The sequence below is a fragment of the Nerophis ophidion genome, linkage group LG12 (assembly GCF_033978795.1).
Source record: "Nerophis ophidion isolate RoL-2023_Sa linkage group LG12, RoL_Noph_v1.0, whole genome shotgun sequence".
NCBI lineage: Eukaryota > Metazoa > Chordata > Actinopteri > Syngnathiformes > Syngnathidae > Nerophis > Nerophis ophidion.
In genome coordinates, this window is record NC_084622.1 from 52,875,226 (window position 1) to 52,899,663 (window position 24,438).

Here is a 24,438-nt window from a genome sequence, read left to right on the forward strand (position 1 = left end):
AGTATCTTTTGACAGCACTAGTTTAGATATCTAATCCTTCCTTAATCTTTCTTGCTTCCATTTTTTGGAGTGTTGCTTTGTGCTCTGGGAGTGGAAATTAATCTTCCTCTTTTTCCACTTAGCTAGTGTTATCAGATGGAAATGTAAACATTACCGTACCAGAATCTTAAAATTATCGTTTTTTTAAGGAAAATGATTGACCATCTGAGTAAAACAATTTACCAAAGAAGCTAAATAGCATTAATTCACCAACAGAACTCATGTGGTTGTAAAGACACACTTGACACAATGCAGTGGTCCCCAACTACCGGGCCGCAGAATAATTAATTTTTTAAATTAAATCAGCATAAAAAACACAAGATACACTTACAATTAGTGCACCAACCCCCCAAAAAAATCCCTTTTTCATGACGAAAAAAAAAAGAAAAAGAATCCCCCCCCATTCTACTACAATCTCTGTGAGATGGGGTTTTCTACTGTTAGTGCAATGAATAAAAAGTATGCACCCCAGCTTTATTGCACAAGAGCACTGATGTCAAGTTTGAAGCCCAGATTTTAAAAGGATGTGCAAAAACTGCAGTCACAAAATACGAGCAGAATCATCACCTTTTTAGTTAGATTTTCTATGGCATGGTGATGGCAAACATGGAAATGGAATGTGTGTTCATATAAAACACACAAATGCTGTGGAAAGGTTCATTGTGTTTTATGCTTCAACTAACGTACTTCAGCTGTAGTTTGAAATGTTTTAGGCTTTTTTTTTAAATTGCCTTCCTTATAGATTATATCTTGAGGGAAAGTAAATGTAAATATTGACTTTCATGTTGTCTAATAAGCAATAATATGAAAACACATCTCTTTTTGGAAAGGAATACGCTGATAAAGTGATCAATGTTTACAGTTTTAAACCATGTTTCAATGCTACTGTGTTAGCTGCATAAAAATGCCCAACCCAGTGAATCCTTTCCACTTTTTTTCCCCTGTGCATTGAGAATAGGGCTGCAACAATTAATCAATTTATTTGATTTAGAAAAGAGCTCCAATTTATATTCTGGACCTCATCAGGGTAAGACCACAATTGGTTTACGGTTTAATAAGTAAGAAGTATTCGAAAACAAAATTTGACACATCCAATTGTGCTCTTCTTTTTCTTGTGAGCAGTCTAAATGTACATTGATTAGAAGACAATTTAAAGGAATGCTAAGTAAAAAATAAAGTCAGGAACCTCACCACACATCACTGATGTAGTGTAATAAACCATAGCAGATATACTGTATATGTGGACTCACCATCACTGCCACACTTTGGCTTGCCCCACCTCGGTCTTTTTACCAACGCTGTAATAAACAGGCAAAGAACTACAAACAGGATTATGCTATAATTCAATGTGTAGGATGTTGATGATGCCTTCACTGACCTCCTTCTACAGATAAATCCTGCACATCCACATTGAAGAAACAGTGAAATATCCACAGTGACTCAAACAAAACTTCCTGCTTGATGGCTCTGTTAGTTGTGTGTCTGGCTGTCCTCTTCCTGTGATCTGGACAGCCCAAGTCCACATGTTTAGCCTCGGATTCGAAGAACACGATTAGCCGCAGAAGCCGTCGGCCAAGAGAGGAGGATAGACTGAAACCTGCAGCTTCAATGAATTTTGTTCCATGTTTACTTTTTTGACAAAGTCATGACATTCTGCAGACTCCTAACAACATGTATCTGTTATCAGGTGACAATGAATTGATTCATAATACTTGGGCTGTTTCTTTCTGTGTGTGTGTGTGTGTGTGTCTCCAGTTTGACCTTAATCAGTAGTTAACCCTGTGAGCAGCCGCCTGCTGCTCATAGTCTGGTCAGGTGACACACTTTTAGGCCTTCATGCATCTGTGCTTTCTAATTAAGTGCTTTTCTCAGCGTAATCCACTTAAACTAGAAAGAGTGTTTGGTCTGGCCATCTTTTTGGTGGTGGCCATATGCTCCTTAAAGGGGCCCTGAGATGATATTATTCTACATTTGAAACACTTCCCTACGGTCTAGATCAGTGTTTTTCAGCTACTGTGCCGCGGTTGTATGGTGTGTCGTGGGAAATTACGTAACTTCACTTAATTGGTCCAATAAAATATTTTTTGCAAATCAATAATTATAATCTGCAAATAATGTGCCGTTGCTTAGTGTCAGTGCTGTGTAGAACTCGGCAGGGCAACCACCTAATACTCCAAGTCAGTAGGTGGCAGCTGGTAGTTGATTGCTTTGTAAAAGTGGGAGTGTGTCGGGTGAGACGAGGATAGTTTATTGTGATCCCAGACCACAGCGGGAGGCAGTGTGCAGGTAAAAAGGTATGTAATGCTTAAACCAAAATGAACAAAAGGGAAAGGAAAAGGCAATGGCTATGCAAAGCAAAAGTAAAACTGAACCAGCTACAAAGTAAACAGAAACAAAATGCTGGACAACAGCAAAAGCTTACACAAAGTACATTTGTACATGACATGACAATCAACAAAGTCCACACAAAGAAGGATAGCAACAATTTCAATAGTCTTGCTTGCTAACAAGAGGCAGGTGGGAAGAATAGCGCTCAAAAGGAAGACATGAAGCTGCTACAGGAAAACACCAACAAAACAGGAAGGGCAACCAAAATAACTGCGCAAGACAAGAACTAAAGCACTGCACACAGGAAAACACTAACAAACTCAAAGTAAGTCCTGACGACCTGGTGGAGTTTAATTTTTTAACGTTTTCTGCTGGCGGTGTGCCTCCGTATTTTTTTATGAAAAAAATGTGCCTTGCCTCAAAAAATCTGAAAAACACTGGTCTGGATAATACAATATGTATTGGATATTCTTTGGTATCATTTTTGCGTAAATATTGCTCCAAAGTCGCTTTTACAACCTGTTTTTGTAGTCCGTCTGCAAGATGTTAGGATTAATCATTCAAAGTTGACTTATGTAGCCCTTAATCACAAATGCCTCAAGGGTCTCACAAACCACAACAACATCCTCATCGACTCGGAGTCCACATCAGGGCAAGAAAAAAGTCAACCCAATGGGAAAAATGAGAACCCTTGGAGGAGACCGCAGATTGGTTGCCAAAAAGTGATTCAAAGCAATATTTTGATATTGACATCTCAGCTATGAATCTCCTGAGACAAGGGTGTCGAACTTGTTTTCATGGAAGGCCACATCGCAGTCCTGGCTGCCCTCAGAGGGCCGCTTGGAACAGTGAAGTTAAAAATATAAAAGTGTAATCATTATATCATTACCTATACATTTGGTTATTTGATTTTTGTACGTACAAATTGATGGATATGTTACATTCGACAGGGGAAGGAGACGACACCACTACAGAGCTAAAGCTCAACAGGTTTATTTGAGCTTGATGAAGCGGTGGAGTGTTTATGCTACTGGATGTGTGCGAAGCAGGACTATGTGAAGAATTAAACAATGTCAATGTTACCAGAGGTTTGTTGTACATGCGTGTTGAATAATAAGTCAAGAAGTCCAATGGGGCGAGGCTGGAGAAAGTCCGTAAAACATACCAGAGGTCTGAAGGCTGGAGAGAGGCGTTAAGGTCCGTGTACAAGCAGGGGTCGAGGATCCAGATTGGCAGTCCAATTCCAGCGGGAATCCAGGAAAGCAAAGCGCACAGCTCGAACCAAGGATACAAAAGGAATACTGCAGGAACAAAAGGGGCTCCTATTTTGGTGGCTTTTCCTGTGTTTCTTGGTATTTTCCTGTTGCAGTTTCATATCTTCCTTTGAGCACTATTCCCCGCACCTACTTTGTTTTAGCAATCAAGACTATTTCAGGTGTTGCTATCCTTCTTTGTGTGGACATTGTTGTCATGACATGTACGGATGTACTTTGTGGACGCCATCTTTGCTCCACAGTAAGTCTTTGCTGTTGTCCAGCATTCTGTTTTTGTTTACTTTGTAGCCAGTTTAGTTTTACTTTAATTCTGCATATCCTTCCCTAAGCTTCAATGCCTTTTCTTAGGGGCACTCACCTTTTGTTTATTTTAGGTTTAAGCATTAGACACCTTTTTACCTGCACCCTGTCTCCAGCTTTTCGACATCTACTAAGCAATTAGCTACCTGCTGCCACCTACTGATATGGAAGAGTAATACATGGTTACTCTGCCGAGCTCTAGACAGCACTGACACTCAACAACAACACATCATTTGCAGACTATAATTACTGGCTTGCAAGAAATATTGTTAAGTGAAATAGATGAAATGAGATCATCTCCCCGCACAGCAGACTATCTGCCAGAGACAACTAACTACAATTCAGCATAAGGTGTTACCAGTGATGCTGTGAGCATCTCAAACCTTGATAAAATTGGTTGCTTCATCACTCAATCTTATAATGGGTTAATATAACATCGGGAAAAAGAGTAATTTAGTGTTTTTATCCAGTAAATTGATATATAGCTGAGAGAATGTTCTTGCCTTTCATTGCTCCGCCACTAGAGGTCGCTGTTGTTGAAGGCTCTGACAAACTGGTGATATGTCGAACTACTGTCATACTGTCTGTATGCTAAAGTTGTTAAACAAACTTCATCGACGGCGTTATTTTTGTTAAAAAAAGGAGTATATTAAGTGAGAATAGTTCAACACCACACTAGCTAGCCAGCCAGCGAGCTAGTATGGTGGGGGACGGCGGATTGATATGACAGCCAGCACATGAACAAGCCGCACTATATTCTCGTAGTGACTGGGAAGTAGATCCGGTCGGGCAAGCATACAAAAGGGCTGCAGGCAGTGAAGCGGTCAAGTGCTGGATTGCTCCCTGCAAAGTTCACTTTCAAGGTGAGTGCACATATTTGCTTTTAAATGCCATTAAGTTACATTACAACAACAATTTATGTACTATCTGGCATTCGCGTGCATGTGATTTTTTTGGATTTTGCTTTCTTTTATGATCACCCAATTGCTATTGTTTCTCCAATAAATTGAAAAATTAAGTGGTTCGAATATACTTGATTTTATGAACCCTTTCATCAATTACACTGACCTTCTTCACCCAAACTACACCTTCTTACCAGACACGGCCCGCCAGCTGCCATAAACCAGCCTGCGGGTATTCCGTACTAAAATATATATATGTATATATACATATACACACATATATATATGTATATATACATATACACACATATATATATATATATATATATACATATATACATATACATATATATACATACATATACATATATATATATACATACATATGTATATATATACATATATATACATACATATACATATATATATACATACATATGTATATATATGTATATATTTTTTGTTTTTTTACTTCTTTAATTATATATATATTTTCAACCTGCCCATTTTCTGTTACTCTCAGGGTCTCATATTGTCAAAATATAAAATATGCATTTTCCCATTAATAAGGTGACGTCATCACGGCAAGTTCTCCCTCTTTTACTCAATTAGTGCACAAAGGGAAAAAAATGATGAAATCGTTGGGGAAAAGTAAAATAGACTCCGAGTGTAGAATTTTAAACATCAGTGGACAATGACTTTTTTTTTTTCAGTGTAAGGAAATGGCAGTTTGTCTAATCTGCCATTAAACGAATGATATATATATATATATATATATACTGTATACATATTTATATATATGTATGTAAAATATTTATATGAATATATGTATATATATATATATGTATGTGTATAGATATATATGTGTGCATATATACTGTATATACAGTATATATAGGACCCCTGTTCTACACTTTAGCATTCTTATTTTTTCCTCAACAGCCATTTTAATACAGTAAAATAAGCCGTGAAAAGCATGATAGAAGCAGTAATGCATCAATATGGATTGTATTATATTAAGTTAAGTTATACTCTGTGTTAGTTCCTCTATTACGACCACTTCAACTTCATCAAAAAGTGTAGAAAAAAGGGCCGTCACACATAATTAATACTTCAGCTTTGGATCCTATAAAGAGAATTCTATATATAACTTCCCTAGTGTCCTCTGCAGTGGACATTTCATCTGTCAGAGTAACATGTTCCAGAAATAAATTGCCGTGTCATGCAAAACTCAAATGTGCCCTGCAGAGAACATTATCTCTCATGATTGTTGATAAAACAAAGCTAAGCAGGACTTCTGCACAGTGACTTTTCTGGGAGGGTGTTTCCATGGTTACGTCATTTCAAGTGAGTGCTATGATAAGAAATACACTGTCATGGCATCTTGCTCATGTCCAGAAATATTCTAAGGTGGTTATTTTGGTCTGCTGCTAAGGGCGAGAATGCTGTCCCAGCACGCTTTGTGTTTCCATAAACCCACTCCCCACTTCATGGTGCACCCACTCCACGCCAGTTCATGGTGTACCGACTCGCCAGTTCAAGGTGTACCGACTCGCCAGTTCAAGGTGCACCGACTCGCCTGTTCATGGTGCACCAACTCCCCAGTTCATGGTGCACCGACTCCCCAGTTCAAGGTGCACCGACTCGCCAGTTAATGGTGTACCGACTCGCCGGTTCAAGGTGCACCGACTCGCCAGTTCATGGTGCACCAACTCCCCAGTTCATGGTGCACCGACTCCCCAGTTCAAGGTGCACCGACTCGCCAGTTAATGGTGTACCGACTCGCCGGTTCAAGGTGCACCGACTCGCCAGTTCATGGTGCACCAACTCCCCAGTTCAAGGTGCACCGACTCGCCAGTTCATGGTGCACCAACTCCCCAGTTCAAGGTGCACCCACTCGCCACTTCAAGGTGCACCGACTCGCCAGTTCATGGTGCATTGACTCACCAGTTCCTGGTGTACCGACTCCCCAGTTCATGGTGCACCGACTCGCCAGTTCATGGTGCACCAACTCCCCAGTTCAAGGTGGACGGACTCGCCAGTTCATGGTGTACCCCCTCGCCAGTTCAAGGTGCACCCACTCGCCACTTCAAGGTGCACCGACTCGCCAGTTCATGGTGCATTGACTCACCAGTTCCTGGTATACCGACTCCCCAGTTCATGGTGCACCGACTCGCCAGTTCCTGGTGTACCCACACGCCAGTTCAAGGTGCACCGACTCGCCCGTTCAAGGTGCACTGACTCGCCAGTTCCTGGTGTACCAACTCGCCACTTCAAGGTGCACCGACTCGCCAGTTCCTGGTGTACCGACTCGCCAGTTCAAGGTGCACCGACTCGCCAGTTCCTGGTGTACCGACTCGCCAGTTCAAGTTGCACCGACTTGCCAGTTCAAGGTGCACCGACTCGCCAGTTCCTGGTGTACCGACTTGCCAGTTCATGGTGCACCGATTCCGCAGTTCCTGGTGTACCGACTCGCCAGTTAATGGTGCACCGACTCGCCAGTTCAAGGTACACCGACTCGCCAGTTCAAGGTGCACCGACTCGCCAGTTCAAGGTGCACCGACTTGCCAGTTCCTGGTGTACCGACTTGCCAGTTCATGGTGCACCGACTCCCCAGTGTACCGACTCGCCAGTTTAAGGTGCACCGACTCGCCAGTTCAAGGTGCACCGACTCACCAGTTCAAGGTGCACCGACTCACCAGTTCAAGGTGCACCGACTCGCCAGTTCACGGTGCACCGACTCGCCAGTTAATGGTGTACCGACTCGCCGGTTCAAGGTGCACCGACTCGCCAGTTCATGGTGCACCAACTCCCCAGTTCAAGGTGCACCGACTCGCCAGTTCATGGTGCACCAACTCCCCAGTTCAAGGTGCACCCACTCGCCACTTCAAGGTGCACCGACTCGCCAGTTCATGGTGCATTGACTCACCAGTTCCTGGTGTACCGACTCCCCAGTTCATGGTGCACCGACTCGCCAGTTCATGGTGCACCAACTCCCCAGTTCAAGGTGGACGGACTCGCCAGTTCATGGTGTACCCCCTCGCCAGTTCAAGGTGCACCCACTCGCCACTTCAAGGTGCACCGACTCGCCAGTTCATGGTGCATTGACTCACCAGTTCCTGGTATACCGACTCCCCAGTTCATGGTGCACCGACTCGCCAGTTCCTGGTGTACCCACACGCCAGTTCAAGGTGCACCGACTCGCCCGTTCAAGGTGCACTGACTCGCCAGTTCCTGGTGTACCAACTCGCCACTTCAAGGTGCACCGACTCGCCAGTTCCTGGTGTACCGACTCGCCAGTTCAAGGTGCACCGACTCGCCAGTTCCTGGTGTACCGACTCGCCAGTTCAAGTTGCACCGACTTGCCAGTTCAAGGTGCACCGACTCGCCAGTTCCTGGTGTACCGACTTGCCAGTTCATGGTGCACCGATTCCGCAGTTCCTGGTGTACCGACTCGCCAGTTAATGGTGCACCGACTCGCCAGTTCAAGGTACACCGACTCGCCAGTTCAAGGTGCACCGACTCGCCAGTTCAAGGTGCACCGACTTGCCAGTTCCTGGTGTACCGACTTGCCAGTTCATGGTGCACCGACTCCCCAGTGTACCGACTCGCCAGTTTAAGGTGCACCGACTCGCCAGTTCAAGGTGCACCGACTCACCAGTTCAAGGTGCACCGACTCACCAGTTCAAGGTGCACCGACTCGCCAGTTCACGGTGCACCTTGTGTTTCGTGTGAAGTCAGCCAGAAACACTCTTGGCGTTTGGAGATCCTCAGCGTTCCCGCCATGACAATCCTTTGTCCTCAGCTTCACCTTCTGTTCATCTGCACATTAACGGCCGCAGGAATGTGGCGACTGCAGCCAGCAATGAAACACATGCTGCCCTCGTTGCTTTTTGGACAGGCTGTTTACTCAACTGGCATGAAGACTTTGTCTCAGCATGCATCAGGCAGTTCTTCATTACAGCTTTTTCACCTGCTTCTTTTGCACATTATTGACTTTCAAGTAGCTTTCTTTTGCCACAATCAGCAAACAATGAGATAATAATCTTAATATGTTATCGTGTGAGTCTAAGATTGACTATTCTGTACACTCTTAGGATCCGAAAAGGGACCACTCATAAAAAGTTTCATAAGTCAGCAATAAGTAGATATATATATATATATATACATATATATATATATATATATATATATATAATTTTAATTTTTTATTTATTTTGTTTTTACATTTATTTACTTTTAATTTTAGTTTTTTATTTTGATGCTTAAAATATTTTAACAAATTCAGTTCTGTCTAACATTATTTTACACACACATATATATATATATATATATATATATATATATATATATATATATATATATATATATATATATATATATATCCATCCATCCATTTTCTATCACTTATTTCCTTTGGGGTTGTGGGGGGCGCTGGGGCCTATCTCAGCTACAACTGGGCGGAAGGCGGTGTACACCCTGGACAAGTCGCCCTCTCATCGCAGGGCCAACACAGATAGACAGACAACATTCACACACTAGGGACCATTTAGTGTTGCCAATCAACCTATCCCCAGGTGCATGTCTGTGGAGGTGGGAGGGGCCTATCCCCAGGTGCATGCCTTTGGAGGTGAGAGGGGCCTATCCCCAGGTGCATGTCTTTGGAGGTAGGAGGGGCCTATCCCCAGGTGCATATCTTTGGAGGTGGGAGGGGCCTATACCCAGGTGCATGTCTTTGGAGGTAGGAGGGGCCTATCCCCAGGTGATTGTCTTTGGAGGTGGGAGGGGCCTATCCCCAGGTGCATGTCTTTGGAGGTGGGACGGGCCTATCCTCAGGTGCATGTCTTTGGAGGTGGGAGGGGCCTATCCCCAGGTGCATGTCTTTGGAGGTAGGAGGGGCCTATCCCCAGGTGCATATCTTTGGAGGTGGGGGGGCCTATCCCCAGGTGCATGCCTTTGGAGGTGGGAGGGGCCTATCCCCAGGTGCATGTCTTTGGAGGTGGGAGGGGCCTATCCCCAGGTGCATGTCTTTGGAGGTGGGAGGGGCCTATCCCCAGGTGCATGTCTTTGGAGGTGGGAGGGGCCTATCCTCAGGTGCATGTCTTTGGAGGTGGGAGGGGCCTATCCTCAGGTGCATGTCTTTGGAGGTGGGAGGGGCCTATCCCCAGGTGCATGTCTTTGGAAGTGGGAGGAAGCCGGAGTACCTGGAGTAGAACCCATGCATTCACGGGGAGAACATGCAAACCCCACACAGAAAGATCTTGAGCCCGGGATTGAACCCAGGACTACTCAGGACCTTCGTATTGTGAGGCAGACGCACTAACCCCTATACTACCGTGAAGCCATTTTATGTATATATATATATATATATATATATATATATATATATATATATATATGAGTTTTTATTTTATTATTTTTATTATAATGCTTGAGTTCTGTCTACATAAAGTTATTTTATTATATTTGGCATATATTGGCATTCTCTCCATGAGCTTCAAGACGTAGTTACCTGGAACAGGTTTCACTTCACAGGTGTGCTTGAAGCTCATGGAGAGAATGCCAAGAGTGTGCAAAGCAGTATCAGAGCAACGGGTGGCTATTTTGAAGAAACTTCATAGGTTTAATGCCTTCAGTGACAATCTACAATGTAAATAGTCATGAAATTAAAGAAAACACTGAATGAGAATGTATGTTTGGCCTGTACTGTTTATATTATTGTTTTTTTCAATCGGCAAGAATGAAATTCATTTGGTTTTCATGGAAACAGCAGAGTCATATACCAGATGAAGGTATGTTTAAAAATGCAGTTATAATGGGGGCCAACAGAGAGAGTGTGTATACTTGATGTTAATATTGTGACTATGTTGTATTATTTCAATGTTGCAGTCACAAACACAAGAACTTTTATGTGTAAACAAAAATATGCTGACATCTCAGGACCTCAAAGTGAACAATCATCACATAAGGAACACATGTTGCAGAAGAGTTGGGAAAGTAACATTTCCCTAATATGGGATGCTTCTAAGTTACCATAGCAACCAAAAGTGTCCACGGACAGTCTTCCAAAGACTAATATAACAAAGTCCTTACTATAGAAGTTGGACTTTGTGTCATAAAAAGGTGAATCGTATGGGATGTTGTTGTGGTTTGTGCAGCCCTTTGAGACACTTGTCATTTAGGGCTATAGAAATAAGTATTGATTGATTGATGTCCAGGCTGTGGGAAATGTCTCCAGTTTCTTGAATGAATGTCAGTACTGCTCATTGTTCTCCATAACATCTTTTGTCTTTTCCCCTGACCTCTCTCCCCAAGGCGGTCCCCGAGGCGCTTGTCCAGTCATGTCCAAGTCCAAGGATTCCTCCATCATGCACTCCCAGCAGCTACATGCTGCCATGGCCGACACCTTCATGGAGCATATGTGCCTGCTGGACATCGACTCCGAGCCCGCTGTGGCCCGCAACACCGGCATCATCTGCACTATCGGTCAGAATAGTCAATTAGTCCCATCTTCTGGGAGTATTTCAGCCTCAAAGACTTCAAGTGCGTGTCTTTGATGTTCTTATGCAGGACCTGCCTCGCGCTCGGTGGACATGGCCAAAGAAATGATCAAGGCCGGCATGAACGTTGCCAGGATGAATTTCTCACATGGCACACATGAAGTGAGTGAACGTTAATGAATCAATATACTAATAATTATTAGTAACTACACTCAAGCAAACTTTAATCAACCGCGCGGGGAAATGATTCCACACAGTAGCTCCGTTGCAAAGGATGGAAAGGATAATGCACAAAAGGTATAAAGTAGACAAAAAATGTACTATAGTAGCAATAGAAAATATAACATATGTATATATACAGTATATTATGTATATATCATATAATATATATATACAATATATAGCAAATTCCAATTACCATGTACAATATACATATATACATATACATATATACATACATACATATATATATATATATATATATATATATATATATATATATATATATATATATACTGCAGTTGTTGTTGGTATTATCTCCTGGAATTTTAAATATACTCCACTTATAAATATGTCTTATTTGTGGCACACTGCAAAAATAAAAAATAAAAATACAAGATATATAACATATTCATAGTCATCAGTATCATCAGTATCACAGTATCACGTTCTCATAGTCATTATTGTCACCGATGTCCCACTGGGTGTGAGTTTTCCTTGCCCGAGGATGTCGTAGTGGTTTGTGCAGCCCTTTGAGACACTAGTGATTTAGGGCTATATAAGTAAACATTGATTGATTGATTGATTTAGTGTTATTTACTTTCGGCTTTTCCCTCTTAAGGGGTCAACAAATAGCAAATTAACTTTTTATATTATTACTTTTTTTTTTTTTTTTTTTTTAACATTAAATGCCCTCCTTGCTGCAAACCTGGCCAAAGTTGAACCCATGAAAGGCAGAAGTATGCACCAGGAAATTTAAAAATCTACTTACAGTATACCGTAAATAAATGTTAGAAGAATACAACTTGGCGGGGACACATTTGTCATTTCATGAAAACATGGGAAAAGACAGAACTTTCTGGAACAATGCTGTAATTTTATAAGGGCAAATGTAAAGTATTATGCAAAAAAAGTGGTATTTACATAATTTATATATATATATATATATATATATATATATATATATATATATATATATATATATATATATATATATATATATATATGATTAGTTTATAGAAATCAAGTTATAATTTAAAGACACAATATTGTAAATGAAATGACCAGAATGAAGTTGTAATATGACAAGAATAACTCCGTTTAAGGTTTTATTTTGGAATAAGTTTCACCATGTTTCAGAATGAAATAATTCTGTGTTTTGTTGTACTTGTTCAGCAAATACTTCATCTTAATGGACATTAACATGTGACATAAACCTAAAAATAAATCTACATTTTGTAAATAGTAACACTTAGTTATCATTATATTTGCTAATATTATATGTCAATTCTATCAATGCAACATTATTCTTAACTTTAAAACTCTTTCTCCATTTAATTTATGCAAAATCTTCCTCATGGAAATGAACATAAATCAGAGTTACACACTTAAAAAATGCTGGGTTATTATTTTCTACCCAAATGCTGGGTTGAGCCTGTTGAGTCATATTTATGGGTTATTTCTAAGCAGTTATATCTAAGCAGTCAGGTAGTTTTTGTGTCCCAACCAGTAACCCAGCATCTTACAAAAACTATAAGTTGCAATACTGACTTCCGTTCATAGTCATAAATCCTGATGACATCAGGACTACCAAAAAACCTGAAAATAACCAAGTTATTTGGTAGAATTAACCCAGCATTGCAGTTAAAATAACCCAGCATACAAGTTGAATATCTAACCCATCAAGTTGGGTTAAATCAACCCAGCTTTTGGTGTACTAGTTACCCAGCAGTTGGGTAGAAAACCACCCAGATTGCATTACTTTGTCATGGTAGTGAGTGAGCAGCGAGGTAGTGAGAGATGGGTGACTTGTCCTTGGCGGTCATGTCATCTACTTGAGGGATCATTCAAGATTTGGCAAGAAATGTGCACATGTGTTGACCTCTCACCTTTTTGGAATAAGGTCACAGTCTTTGCCTTTTGCTGTCTTGGCCGCAGGACTGATATTTGGCCTGATCCTCGATAAAAGGTCAACAACATAACTTTCAAGTACACATTACAGAACTCTCGTATGATCAGTTCTCTGTAGGTCGAGGCTGTCCAACTCTGTTGGACACAAATCTAATGAAGATGGCAAGTCTGAGCAAAGTTTCCCAGCATGCCTTGTGGTCGTTAAAACCATCACTTTTGACTGCATCGTTAATGTGTTATTTTGTACAGACACTGTTTAATATGTCTTAAGTTGTGTGAAGTTAATACAGAGGCTCATTAATTTCTATAATAGCTTATTTCCACACTGAATTTTTTGCATTTGTATTTTGTGAACTGAATGATTTTAAATCATAATATGCTGACAATTTAACTAAATACAAGTTTGTCAGCAAAATGTGTTTAAAAGTGCTGTGTTTTAAAATACAGTTCAATTCAGTTTACAGACATTCAGTGGATAAAAAGTTTGTGTTAAAAAATTCCATCACATCCATTCATCCACTTTTTCTCTTCGGAGTTGTTCAATGGATAAAAATGTTGCGTTAAAAAAATTTAGTGAATAAAAATTCATTGTATAAAACTTCAGTGTTAAAAAAAAGTGTGTGAAAAATTGAGTGAATAAAAATTCAGTGAATACAACCTCAGTGTATAAAAATTCAGAGTTAAAAAAATTCAGTGTTAAAAAAAATTCAGGGAATAAAAATTCAGTGTATAAAAAGTTTGTGTTAAAAAATTCCATCCCATCTATTCATCCATTGACTACCGCTTATTCTTTTTGGAGTCATTCAATGGATAAAAATGTTGTGTTCAAAAAATTCAGTGTTAAAAAAATTCAGTGTAAAAAATATGTTTATAAATATCCATCCATCTTCTACCGCTTATTCCCTTTCGGGGTTGTAAAAAAGTTTATAAAAATTCAGTGAATACAAATTCAGTTTATAATAAAATCAGTTTATAAAATTTCAGTGAATACAAATTCAGCGTATAAAAAAATGTGTTAAAAAAATGTGTTGAAAAAAATTAAATGTATAAAAATTTAGTGTTAAAAAAATTCAGTGTAAAAAATGTTTATAAATATTCATTGTTGAAAAAAAATCTGTGTAAAAAAGTTTATAAAAATTCAGTGAATACAAATTCAATGTATAAAAATTCAGTTTATAATAAAATCAGTTTATAAAATTTCAGTGAATACAAGTTCAGCGTATAAAAAATGTGTTAAAAAATGTAGTGTTGAAAAAAATTCAGTGTATAAAAATTCAGTGTTAAAAAAATTCAGTAAATAAAAATTCAGTGTTAAAGAAATTCAGTTTCTAAAAAATCAGTTTATAAAAATTCAGTGAATACAAATTCAGTGTATAAAAATTTAGTGTCCAAAATTTTTAGTGTTGAAAAATTTCAGTGTTAAAAAAATTCTGTGTATAAAAATTCAGTGTTAAAAAATGCAGTTTATAAAAAATCAGTGAGTACACATTCAGTGTATAAAAATTTAGTGTTGAAAAAAATTCTGTGAATAAAAATTCAGTGTTAAAAAATGCAGTTTATGAAAAATCAGTGAGTACACATTCAGTGTATAAAAATTTTGTGTTAAAAAAATTCAGTGTTGAAGTGAAGTGAATTATATTTTCATAGCACTTTTCTCAAGTGACTCAAAGCGCTTTTACATGTGAAACCCAAGTTCCATTTAAAGCAGTGTGGGTGGCACTGGGAGCAGGTGGGTCAAGTGCCTTGCCCAAGGACACAATGGCAAGGACTAGGATGGTGGAAGCGGGGATCGAACCTGGAACCCTCAAGTTGCTGGCACGGTCACTCTACCAACCGAGCTATACCGCCCCATGTTAAAAAAATTCAGTGTATAAAAATTCAGTGTTCAAAAAGTTCAGAGCTGAAAAATGAGCTATTTCTGTAAAAGATTGAAGCCTTGCAGCCTGTCTCAGAACCGGCCAATGAGGTGTCAAGTTTGAGGCCACGTGACACGGTTTGTACTAAATAAGCAAATTAACCCCCACAAGTTGAATGATTGCAAATGATAGCAATCAGACGCTCTTAGTAAGAAAGGTTAGTTCTATTAATACCTCTGTGACCTCTAGTATTTAAATATGTCGGGGCAAATGTTCCATGCGGGCTGAATGCCGCTTCATGTCCAAATAGTCCCGTGTACCGCATGTCACCTCTGCAACTTCTTGCTACATGTACTTCTGGTGAAAGAAACTTTGAAGTAAGGGTGCCTGGCTCGGACAAAATGTGTACTCACTTATTAATAGTTTTTATGTATGAAGGCATGGTTCCAATCTTTGCACTCCCTCCATATTCCTTTTTGCACCATGAGCCTTTCTATGGCAAGTAATTACATGGATCAACACAGCCTTAATATACACTTTGTTAAAACTGCTGATCTAACTACTGTACGCAGGAATCATTCTAATAATACCTCAAGCAGCTGTTTTGTGTGGTCTGCTAAAAATGGTATTGCAGTTGTCATTCAGGGTTTACTGCTTGCCAGCACTTTTATTTTGAAATCATTCAACACCTCGAACTATGAATTCTAGTACCAAACCCAAAAGCAGTGAAGTTGGTACATTGTGTAAATGGTAAATAAAATACAATGATTTGCAAATCCTTTTTAACCTAAATTCCATTGACTAGACTGCAAAGACAAGATATTTCAGTCCTTCTTACCCACAGCCATCAGACTCTATTATGCATATGTTCCTTTTTGACTATACTTAAATGTAGAATGTATTTATTCTATTCACATGTGAATAATGCTGTATAATAGACTGTATTTATATTATTAACTTGTGAATAATGCTGTATAATAGACCGTATTTATATTATTCACATGTGAATAATGCTGTATAATAGACTGTAATTATCATCCATCCCATCCATTTTCTACCGCTTATTCCCTTTTGGGGTCGCTGGCGCCTATCTCAGCTACAATCACATGTGAATAATGCTTTATAACAGACTTTTTATATATTCCCAAGATAAAAATAGTAAAAAAGTGTTTATTGTCTATTGTGAGCGACCTGTAGAGCTGAATTCCCCCCAGAGATCAATAAAGTACTTTCTATTCTTTTTTATTCTATCCTACTTAACATTGAACAGGTGAACTTTTATTTTTTGCAAATATTAGCTAATTTGGAAATTGATGTCTGCAACATGTTTAAAAAAAGCTGGCACAAGTGGCAAAAAAGACTGAGAAAGTTGAGGAATGCACATCAAACACTTATTTGGAACATTCAACAGGTGTGCAGGCTAATTGGGAACAGGTGGGTGCCATGATTGGCTAAAAAAGCAGCTTCCATGAAATGCTAAGTCATTCACAAACAAGGATGGGGTGAGGGTCACCACTTTGTAAGCAAATTGTCGAACAATTTTTGAACAATGTTTCTCAACGAGCTATTGCAAGGAATTTAGGGATTTTACCATCTACAGTCCGTATTGTCAATCTAAAGGTTCAGAGAATCTGGAGAAATCACTGCACGTAAGCGATGATATTACAGACCTTCAATCCCTCAAGCGGTACAGCATCAAAAAGCGAGATCAGTGTGTCAAGGATATCACCACGTGGGCTCAGGAACACTTCATAAAACCACTATCAGTCACTCCAGTTTGTCGTTACATATGTAAGTGCAAACTCTACTATGCAAAGCGAAATCAATTTATCAACAACACCCAGAAACGCCACCGGCGTCGCTGGGCCCGAGCTCATCTAAGATGGACTGATGCAAAGTGTAAAAACGTCCTGTGGTCTGACGAGTCCACATTTCAAATTGCTTTTGGAAACTGTGGACGTGGTGTCCTCCGGAACAAAGAGGAAAATAACCATCCAGATTGTTATAATTGAAAAGCCAGCATGTGTGATGGTATGGGGGTGTATTAGTGCCCAAGGCATGGGTAACTTACACATCTGTGAAGGCACCATTAATGCTGAAAGGTATTGGAGGTTTTGGAGCAACACATGTTGTCATCCAAGCAACGTTATCATGGACGCCCCTGCTTATTTCAGTAAGACAATGCCAAGCCACGTGTTACAACAGTGTTGTTTCATAGTAAAAAAAAAAAAAGAGTGCGGGTACTAGACTGGCCCACCTGTAGTCCAGACCTGTCTCCCATGGAAAATGTGTGGTGCATTATGAAGCCTAAAATAGCACAACAGAGACTGTTGAACAACTTAAGCTGTACATCCAGCAAGAATACAAAATAGTTCCAAAATGTGTCTCCTCAGTTCCCAAACGTTTACAGAGTGTTGTTAAAAGGAAAGGTCATGTAACACAGTGGTAAAAATGCCCCTGTGCCAACTTTTTTCCAATGTGTTGCTGCCATTAAATTCTAAGGTAATGATTAAAAAAAATAAAAAAATGAAGTTTTCAGTTCAAACGTTAAGTATCTTGTCTTTGCTGTCTATTTAAATTGAATATGGGTTAAAAAGGAATTGCAAATCATTGTATTTGTTTTTATTTACCATTTACACAACATGCTGACTTCACTGGTTTAGCAGTTAAAGATCTCAGGCACTTGTGGACTAAAGTTTAATCTGTCAGCCTCCAGTTGAAAAGTCCTTCTTTGAAGACATTGTTGTGGATATTTTAAGTTGAATTCTAAATTTATTGCCCACTTCAGAGGTTCTACTTGACCCACAACATTTGGATGGTTTTAGTTTAGTTTAGTCTTTATTTAAAGGGACAATGCACAGAAACATTAAGCTCAAAGACAGATATGTTCTGTACCAGATTATAGCTAGATAGCTCATTTCCATCTGGAGTCCCTGGCTAACTAAATTTCAGGGATACAAAAATCATGCAATAAAGTCATACTATAGCATGTAATCAAATTAAGAAAAGTCATAAAATGCCCTTTCAAGGACACGTACTTAATATACAATGCAAGCACACCTCATTTACATCACACAAAGACAATACATGTTCTTGTTCACATCTGTCATTATTTGAAAAAACAACCACAATTTTAAAAGACACACCTCACAAATTACAACAGAAATGCTCTCATGGATAAATACAATCCACATGAAGTTGATGTGTCAGATATAGTGGCCACCTTAGTGACCGTGTGAGCAGCTTTAATTGCTCCAAAGCCACTTTTTAACTTCAATTGTAAATGAAAAGTAATCTGTTCGACTTTTCGAGTTTGTTGTGAGGTGGTTCCATTCCTTTATGGCTTTATATGAAAGGCTGATTGTGCAGAAGAGGTTTTACATCTGGGTACGCTACACTGCCCCCTGGTGGAGGCTCCTGTGTTTCTAGTTGTCAACTGGACAAAGTGCTTAAGTGGCGCTGGTGCAGTGTTATTTAGGATTCAATGGGCCAGTCGTATTGGTTCTAATCTTTGAATGTTAGCTAACTTTAACAATCTATATTTTTGGAGAAGTAAACAGTGATGGTGGTGTTGTGGTTTTTGGTCAAGGATTTTGAGCTATTGTTTGTGCAAAGTTTCTGATGGCCTCAGTGTCATTTTGCTTGTGACCAACATCCATCCATTTACTACCGCTTATTCCCTTGGGGGTCGCTGGTGCCTATCTCAGCTACAATCGGGCGGAAGGTGGGGTACACCCTGGATAAGTCGCCACTTCATCACAGGGCCAACACAGATAGACAGACAACATTCACACACTAGGGACCATTTAGTGTTGCCAATCAACCTATCCCCAGGTGCGTGTCTTTGGAGGTGGGAGGGGCCTATCCCCAGGTGCGTGTCTTTGGAAGTGGGAGGGGCCTATCCCTAGGTGCATGTCTTTGGGAGGTGGGAGTGGCCTATCCCCAGGTGCATGTCTTTGGAGGTGGGAGGGGCCTATCCCCAGGTGCATGTCTTTGGAGGTGGGAGGGGCCTATCCCCAGGTGCATGTCTTTGTAGGTGGGAGGAAGCCGGAGTAGAACCCACACATTCACGGGGAGAACATGCAAACTCCACCCAGAAAGATCCCGAGCCCGGGATTGAACCCCAGACTACTCAGGACCTTCGTATTGTGAGGCAGACGCACTAACCCCTCTTCCACCGTGAAGCCCGCGAACAAAACATCCATCCATCCATTTTCTACCGCTTATTCCCTTTTGGGGTCGCGGGGGGCGCTGGCGCCTATCTCAGCTACAATCGGGTGGAAGGTGGGGTACACCCTGGATAAGTCGCCACTTCATCACAGGGCCAACACAGATAGACAGACAACATTCACACACTAGGGACCATTTAGTGTTGCCAATCAACCTATCCCCAGGTGCATGTCTATGGAGGTGGGAGGGGCCTATCCCTAGGTGCGTGTCTTTGGAGGTGGGAGGGGCCTATCCCCAGGTGCATGTCTATGGAGGTGGGAGGGGCCTATCCCCAGGTGCGTGTCTTTGGAGGTGGGAGGGGCCTATCCCCAGGTGCGTGTCTTTGGAGGTGGGAGGGGCCTATCCCCAGGTGCATGTCTTTGGAGGTGGGAGGGGCCTATCCCCAGGTGCATGTCTTTGGAGGTGGGAGGAAGCCGGAGTAGAACCACGCATTCACGGGGAGAACATGCAAACTCCACCCAGAAAGATCCCGAGCCCGGGATTGAACCCCAGACTACTCAGGACCTTCGTATTGTGAGGCAGACGCACTAACCCCTCTGCCACCGTGAAGCCCGCGAACAAAACATGTTATACAATAATAAAAACGAGACATAATCATTGCATTGAAATAAGTTTGAGCTGCCTCCAGTGTTAACAAATTCCTGAACATATTTATGTTGTATTCAAGACCTCTGCCAAGTGTTGGGTCTAAAATGACACTCAGGTTACGATATTCAATAACATTTTGTATTATTTCCTCATGAACCGTTATTTTTGGAAAGGATGACATTTTACATTTGTTTACAAAATACATTGTTGCCGTTTTCTTAATGAGTAATGTACAAACTTTGTACTTAACTGTATGTTCCAGTACCACGCAGAGACCATCAAGAACGTCCGCGAGGCAACAGAAAGCTTTGTATCAGGCTCAGTTGCCTACAGGCCAGTGGCCATCGCCTTGGACACCAAGGGACCGGAGATTAGGACCGGGCTCATCAAGGGTGTAAGTTGTCCACAATCACCAAAGATGCCAGCTGGGTTTTGTTGCAAGGACCAAGATCCTGTTCTTGTCCCACAGAGCGGCACTGCCGAGGTGGAGCTGAAGAAAGGTGAGACCCTCAAGCTGACCCTGGATGACAGTTACATGGAGAAGTGCGATGAGAAGACTCTGTGGCTCGACTACAAAAACATCACCAAGGTCGTTCAGAAGGGAAGTCACATCTACGTTGATGACGGTCTGATTTCCCTCAAGGTCAAAGAAATCGGTAAGGAGGAAGACCGGCGTGTCCGCTTAATGCTTTAGGTTGAACTGTACTTCAACCTGACCACCCAAGGCAGCGACCACCTGGTGTGCGAGATTGAGAACGGCGGCATGTTGGGCAGCAAGAAAGGCGTCAACCTGCCCGGCGCTGCCGTGGACCTGCCCGCCCTGTCTGAGAAGGACCTTCAGGACCTGCAGTTTGGCGTGGAGCAGGGCGTGGACATGGTGTTTGCCTCCTTCATCCGGAAGGCTGCGGACGTCCATGCTGTCAGGAAGGCTCTGGGCGAGAAGGGGAAGGACATCAAAATCATCAGCAAGCTGGAGAACCACGAGGGCGTGCGCAGGTAAGGACATGTTGACCCGCCTCTCTGGTGTAGTGGTTTACGTGGCTGACTTTTTCAAAGTTTATAGCTGATTAAGGCCCGGGGGCGACAAGCAGCCCGTTAAGCTTTTCAATCCGGCCTGCCGGCATACTTGCCAACCTTGAGAACCCCAAATTCGGGACATGGGGGCGGGGGCGCAGGGTTGAGAGGGAGGGTTTGGTGGTAGCTGGAGTGTATATTGTAGCGTCCCGGAGGAGTTAGTGCTGCAAGGGGTTCTGGGTATTTATTCTGTTGGGTTTATGTTGTGTTACAGTGCGGATGTTCTCCCGAAATGCAATGTCTTTAAGTCACGCCCCCAAGATTATTTTCCAAGTGGAAATCGGGTGAAATTCAGGAGAATAGCTACCTCATGAGATTTTTGGGAGGGGCACTGAAATTCGTGAGTCTTCCGGGAAAATCGTGTGAGGGTTGGCAAGTATGCCCGCCGGACATTGCCAAATAATGTTCTTAGATGTTTAAGATGGAAAGTGTAGCTGCCATTATGATGTGCACTCATCTTTTCTAATGACTGATAGTCTTCAACTATACTAAGTATTTCAATGCATGGAATATGTGCTTTTGCATGATATACTAGTTACTATGGTCATCTAATGAGTTACTATGGTCCTCTAATGAGTTACTATGGTCCTCTGAGTTACCATGGTCCTCTAAGGAGTTACTATGCTCACTTAATTAATTACTATGGTCATCTAATTAGTTACTATGATCATCTAATGAGTTACTATGCTCATCTAATGAGTTACTATGCTCATCTAATGAGTTACTATGCTCATCTAATGAGTTACTATGGTCCTCTAATGAGTTACTATGCTCACTTAATTACTATGGTCATCTAATGAGTTACTATGCTCATCTAATGAGTTACTATGCTCATCTAATGAGTTACTATGCTCCTCTAATGAGTTACTATGGTCCTCTAATGAGTTACTATGCTCACTTAATTAATTACTATGGTCATCTAATTAGTTACTATGCTCCTCTAATGAGTTACTATGGTCCTCTAATGAGTTACTATGGTCCTCTAATGAGTTACTATGGTCCTCTAATGAGTTACTATGCTCACTTAATTAATTACTATGGTCATCTAATGAGTTACTATGGTCCTCTAATGAGTTACTAAATTACTAGATTTCTTGCAGGGACATATGGTAAAAGAACAAGGTAGGTAGGATCTTACGAACATGTAAGAGAGACTTTACAGTCATTATTAGACAGAAACAAAACAACATGAGAGCAACTTGATGCATCCTGATTAGCATTGTGTCTTCTCATATGATTCTCTTTGGAGATTTGAATTCAGGGGTTAAGACTCTTTGTCATCTCCAAGGAAAATACTGGATATGATTCTGGTTGTCTTCCAGCAGTTTAATTCAGTTTTCTGGCGTTATCTGGTGGTTAAAAGGCAAAATTACATCCAAACAATATTGTCTTGTTTTGTCATCGGCAATAATGAGAATAATTTAGTAAAAGCGTAGTAATAAACCAGGATTACGGTGTGTTCACAAATAGCAGCTATAACAGGAGTCAACGGGGCCCAAAGAGGTTTTAAGAGAAAGCGTGTATACTTGATTTGTATATTGTAATAATCCCAGGAATGTACGACTTCTGTCTTTGTCTTGTCTTTAATGCACAAAATGTAATTCAAGCACACATGTGTCTCCATCCCTTTTCCGGGCAAAAACTCCAACTCCTACTTCCTAGCAGCAACGTCACTTTCCTAACTTTCCTGGAAGTCATTGGCTAACACCCCGTAGCCAGCCGCTACAATATCCTTTTTAACAATGGAAACAGGGCAGTTTTATTTTGGCAAAAAAAAAAACAATCAAAAAACCTTGTAAAAATTTCCCTTGTGAAATTTCAGACTACTAACCTTCAAACTAAACAATCACGTTAGGAAGACATGTAAGGCCCGTTTTGGGCCCTTGGGATTAGGCAGGGGTCAGCAACCCAAAATGTTGCAAGTATTGGACCACAAATACCAAAGATGAATCGGTTTCGAGCCACAAAAAATTAAAATACTTATATAAGTTTTATAAGAATGGCAATATATGATGTAAGTGTCCATATTAGCTATATCTATCCATCCATTTTCTACCGCTTATTCCCTTTCGGGGTCACGGGGGGGGGCGCTGGCGCCTATCTCAGCTACTATTAAAATGACTTTAAGTCTTTGTGGAGGTTGCCCCCTAGTGGGTTCTTTAGACCACCACACACAGACATGAGAGCCCGGTTCAAGTTCACAATGAAGATTTATTTTCCTTAATATTTCTTTGTATTGCTTTTCAGCAATTGTCTGTCCGTGTCTGTCACACTCTCGCTCTCACTCCAACTACGTCTCTCCTCCTGGCTGCTGCTTTATAACAAAGCGACAGGTGATTAGATAACCAGGCCCAGGTGGGCCATCTACGCACCTGTCGCTGTTTGAGGCCAGTCCTGGAACGTCCCGCTTCGCTGCAGGACCGCAGGCCACCCCCACAGTCCTATATAAGTGTTATAAGTGTTATAATGAAGACAACACATGATGTAAGTGTATATATTAGTTATATTAGCCTACTGTCAAAATGACTGCGCGTCACAGGCTACACAAATCTTTGTTGACAGAAATGTTGAAATGTAATATTTATCCTACACATTTTTACAACATTGAAAAACATTAGTAAAACCTCCCAGAAGGTGAGATAACTCCTGGAAATGACCAAAAGGTATAGATGTGTGTGTCCAAGTTAAAGGAAACAGCAGGCCATCTTCTTAGAATGGATTTATTACAATCTTTGCAAGATGGGTAACGTTTGCTGTGGTCTGGAACAACATGTCACACAAACAACTATCAGAATTGCAGTCAATATTACATATAGATAGTGTCCTGATACATGCACAACTAAATTAAATATACAGTGGACATAAGTAAAGGAAATTAAATGAGTTCAAATATAGCTACAAATGAGGCATAACAATGCAATTAGTACATATAGCTTGCCTAAATAGCATGTTAGCATCGATTAGTTTGCAGTCATGCAGTGATCAAATATGCCTGATTAGGGCTCCAACAAGTCAATAACATCAACAAAACTCAACTTTGTGCATTCACGCACAGCATAAAACTCTTGGTGGACAAAATGAGACAAAGGAGTGGCATTTCAGTGGCAGCGTCAGAGAAAGTTGTACACGTCGACAAACGGTTGAGTCACAGTCCACACAACTATGGTGAGGGCTGCTGAAATTAGTAAGACCAAATAGTCTCATCAGTGAAGCATTA

The 24,438-nt window shown here is 40.8% G+C and overlaps 1 protein-coding gene and 1 pseudogene across 1 annotated transcript in view; one reads left to right on the forward strand and one right to left on the reverse strand.

Moving 5' to 3' along the window:
* The window catches only part of LOC133563558 (protein mono-ADP-ribosyltransferase PARP6-like), a 28,959-nt gene extending 27,599 nt beyond the window's left edge, over nucleotides 1-1,360 (reverse strand). The window contains exon 1 of the mRNA XM_061917735.1: nucleotides 1,290-1,360. Within this exon, the coding sequence (XP_061773719.1) occupies nucleotides 1,290-1,292 (3 nt within the window). The 5' untranslated portion in view covers nucleotides 1,293-1,360. The remainder of the gene's footprint in view (nucleotides 1-1,289) is intronic.
* Nucleotides 1,361-4,698: 3,338 nt separating this feature from the next.
* The window catches only part of LOC133563556 (pyruvate kinase PKM-like), a 33,446-nt pseudogene continuing 13,706 nt past the window's right edge, over nucleotides 4,699-24,438 (forward strand).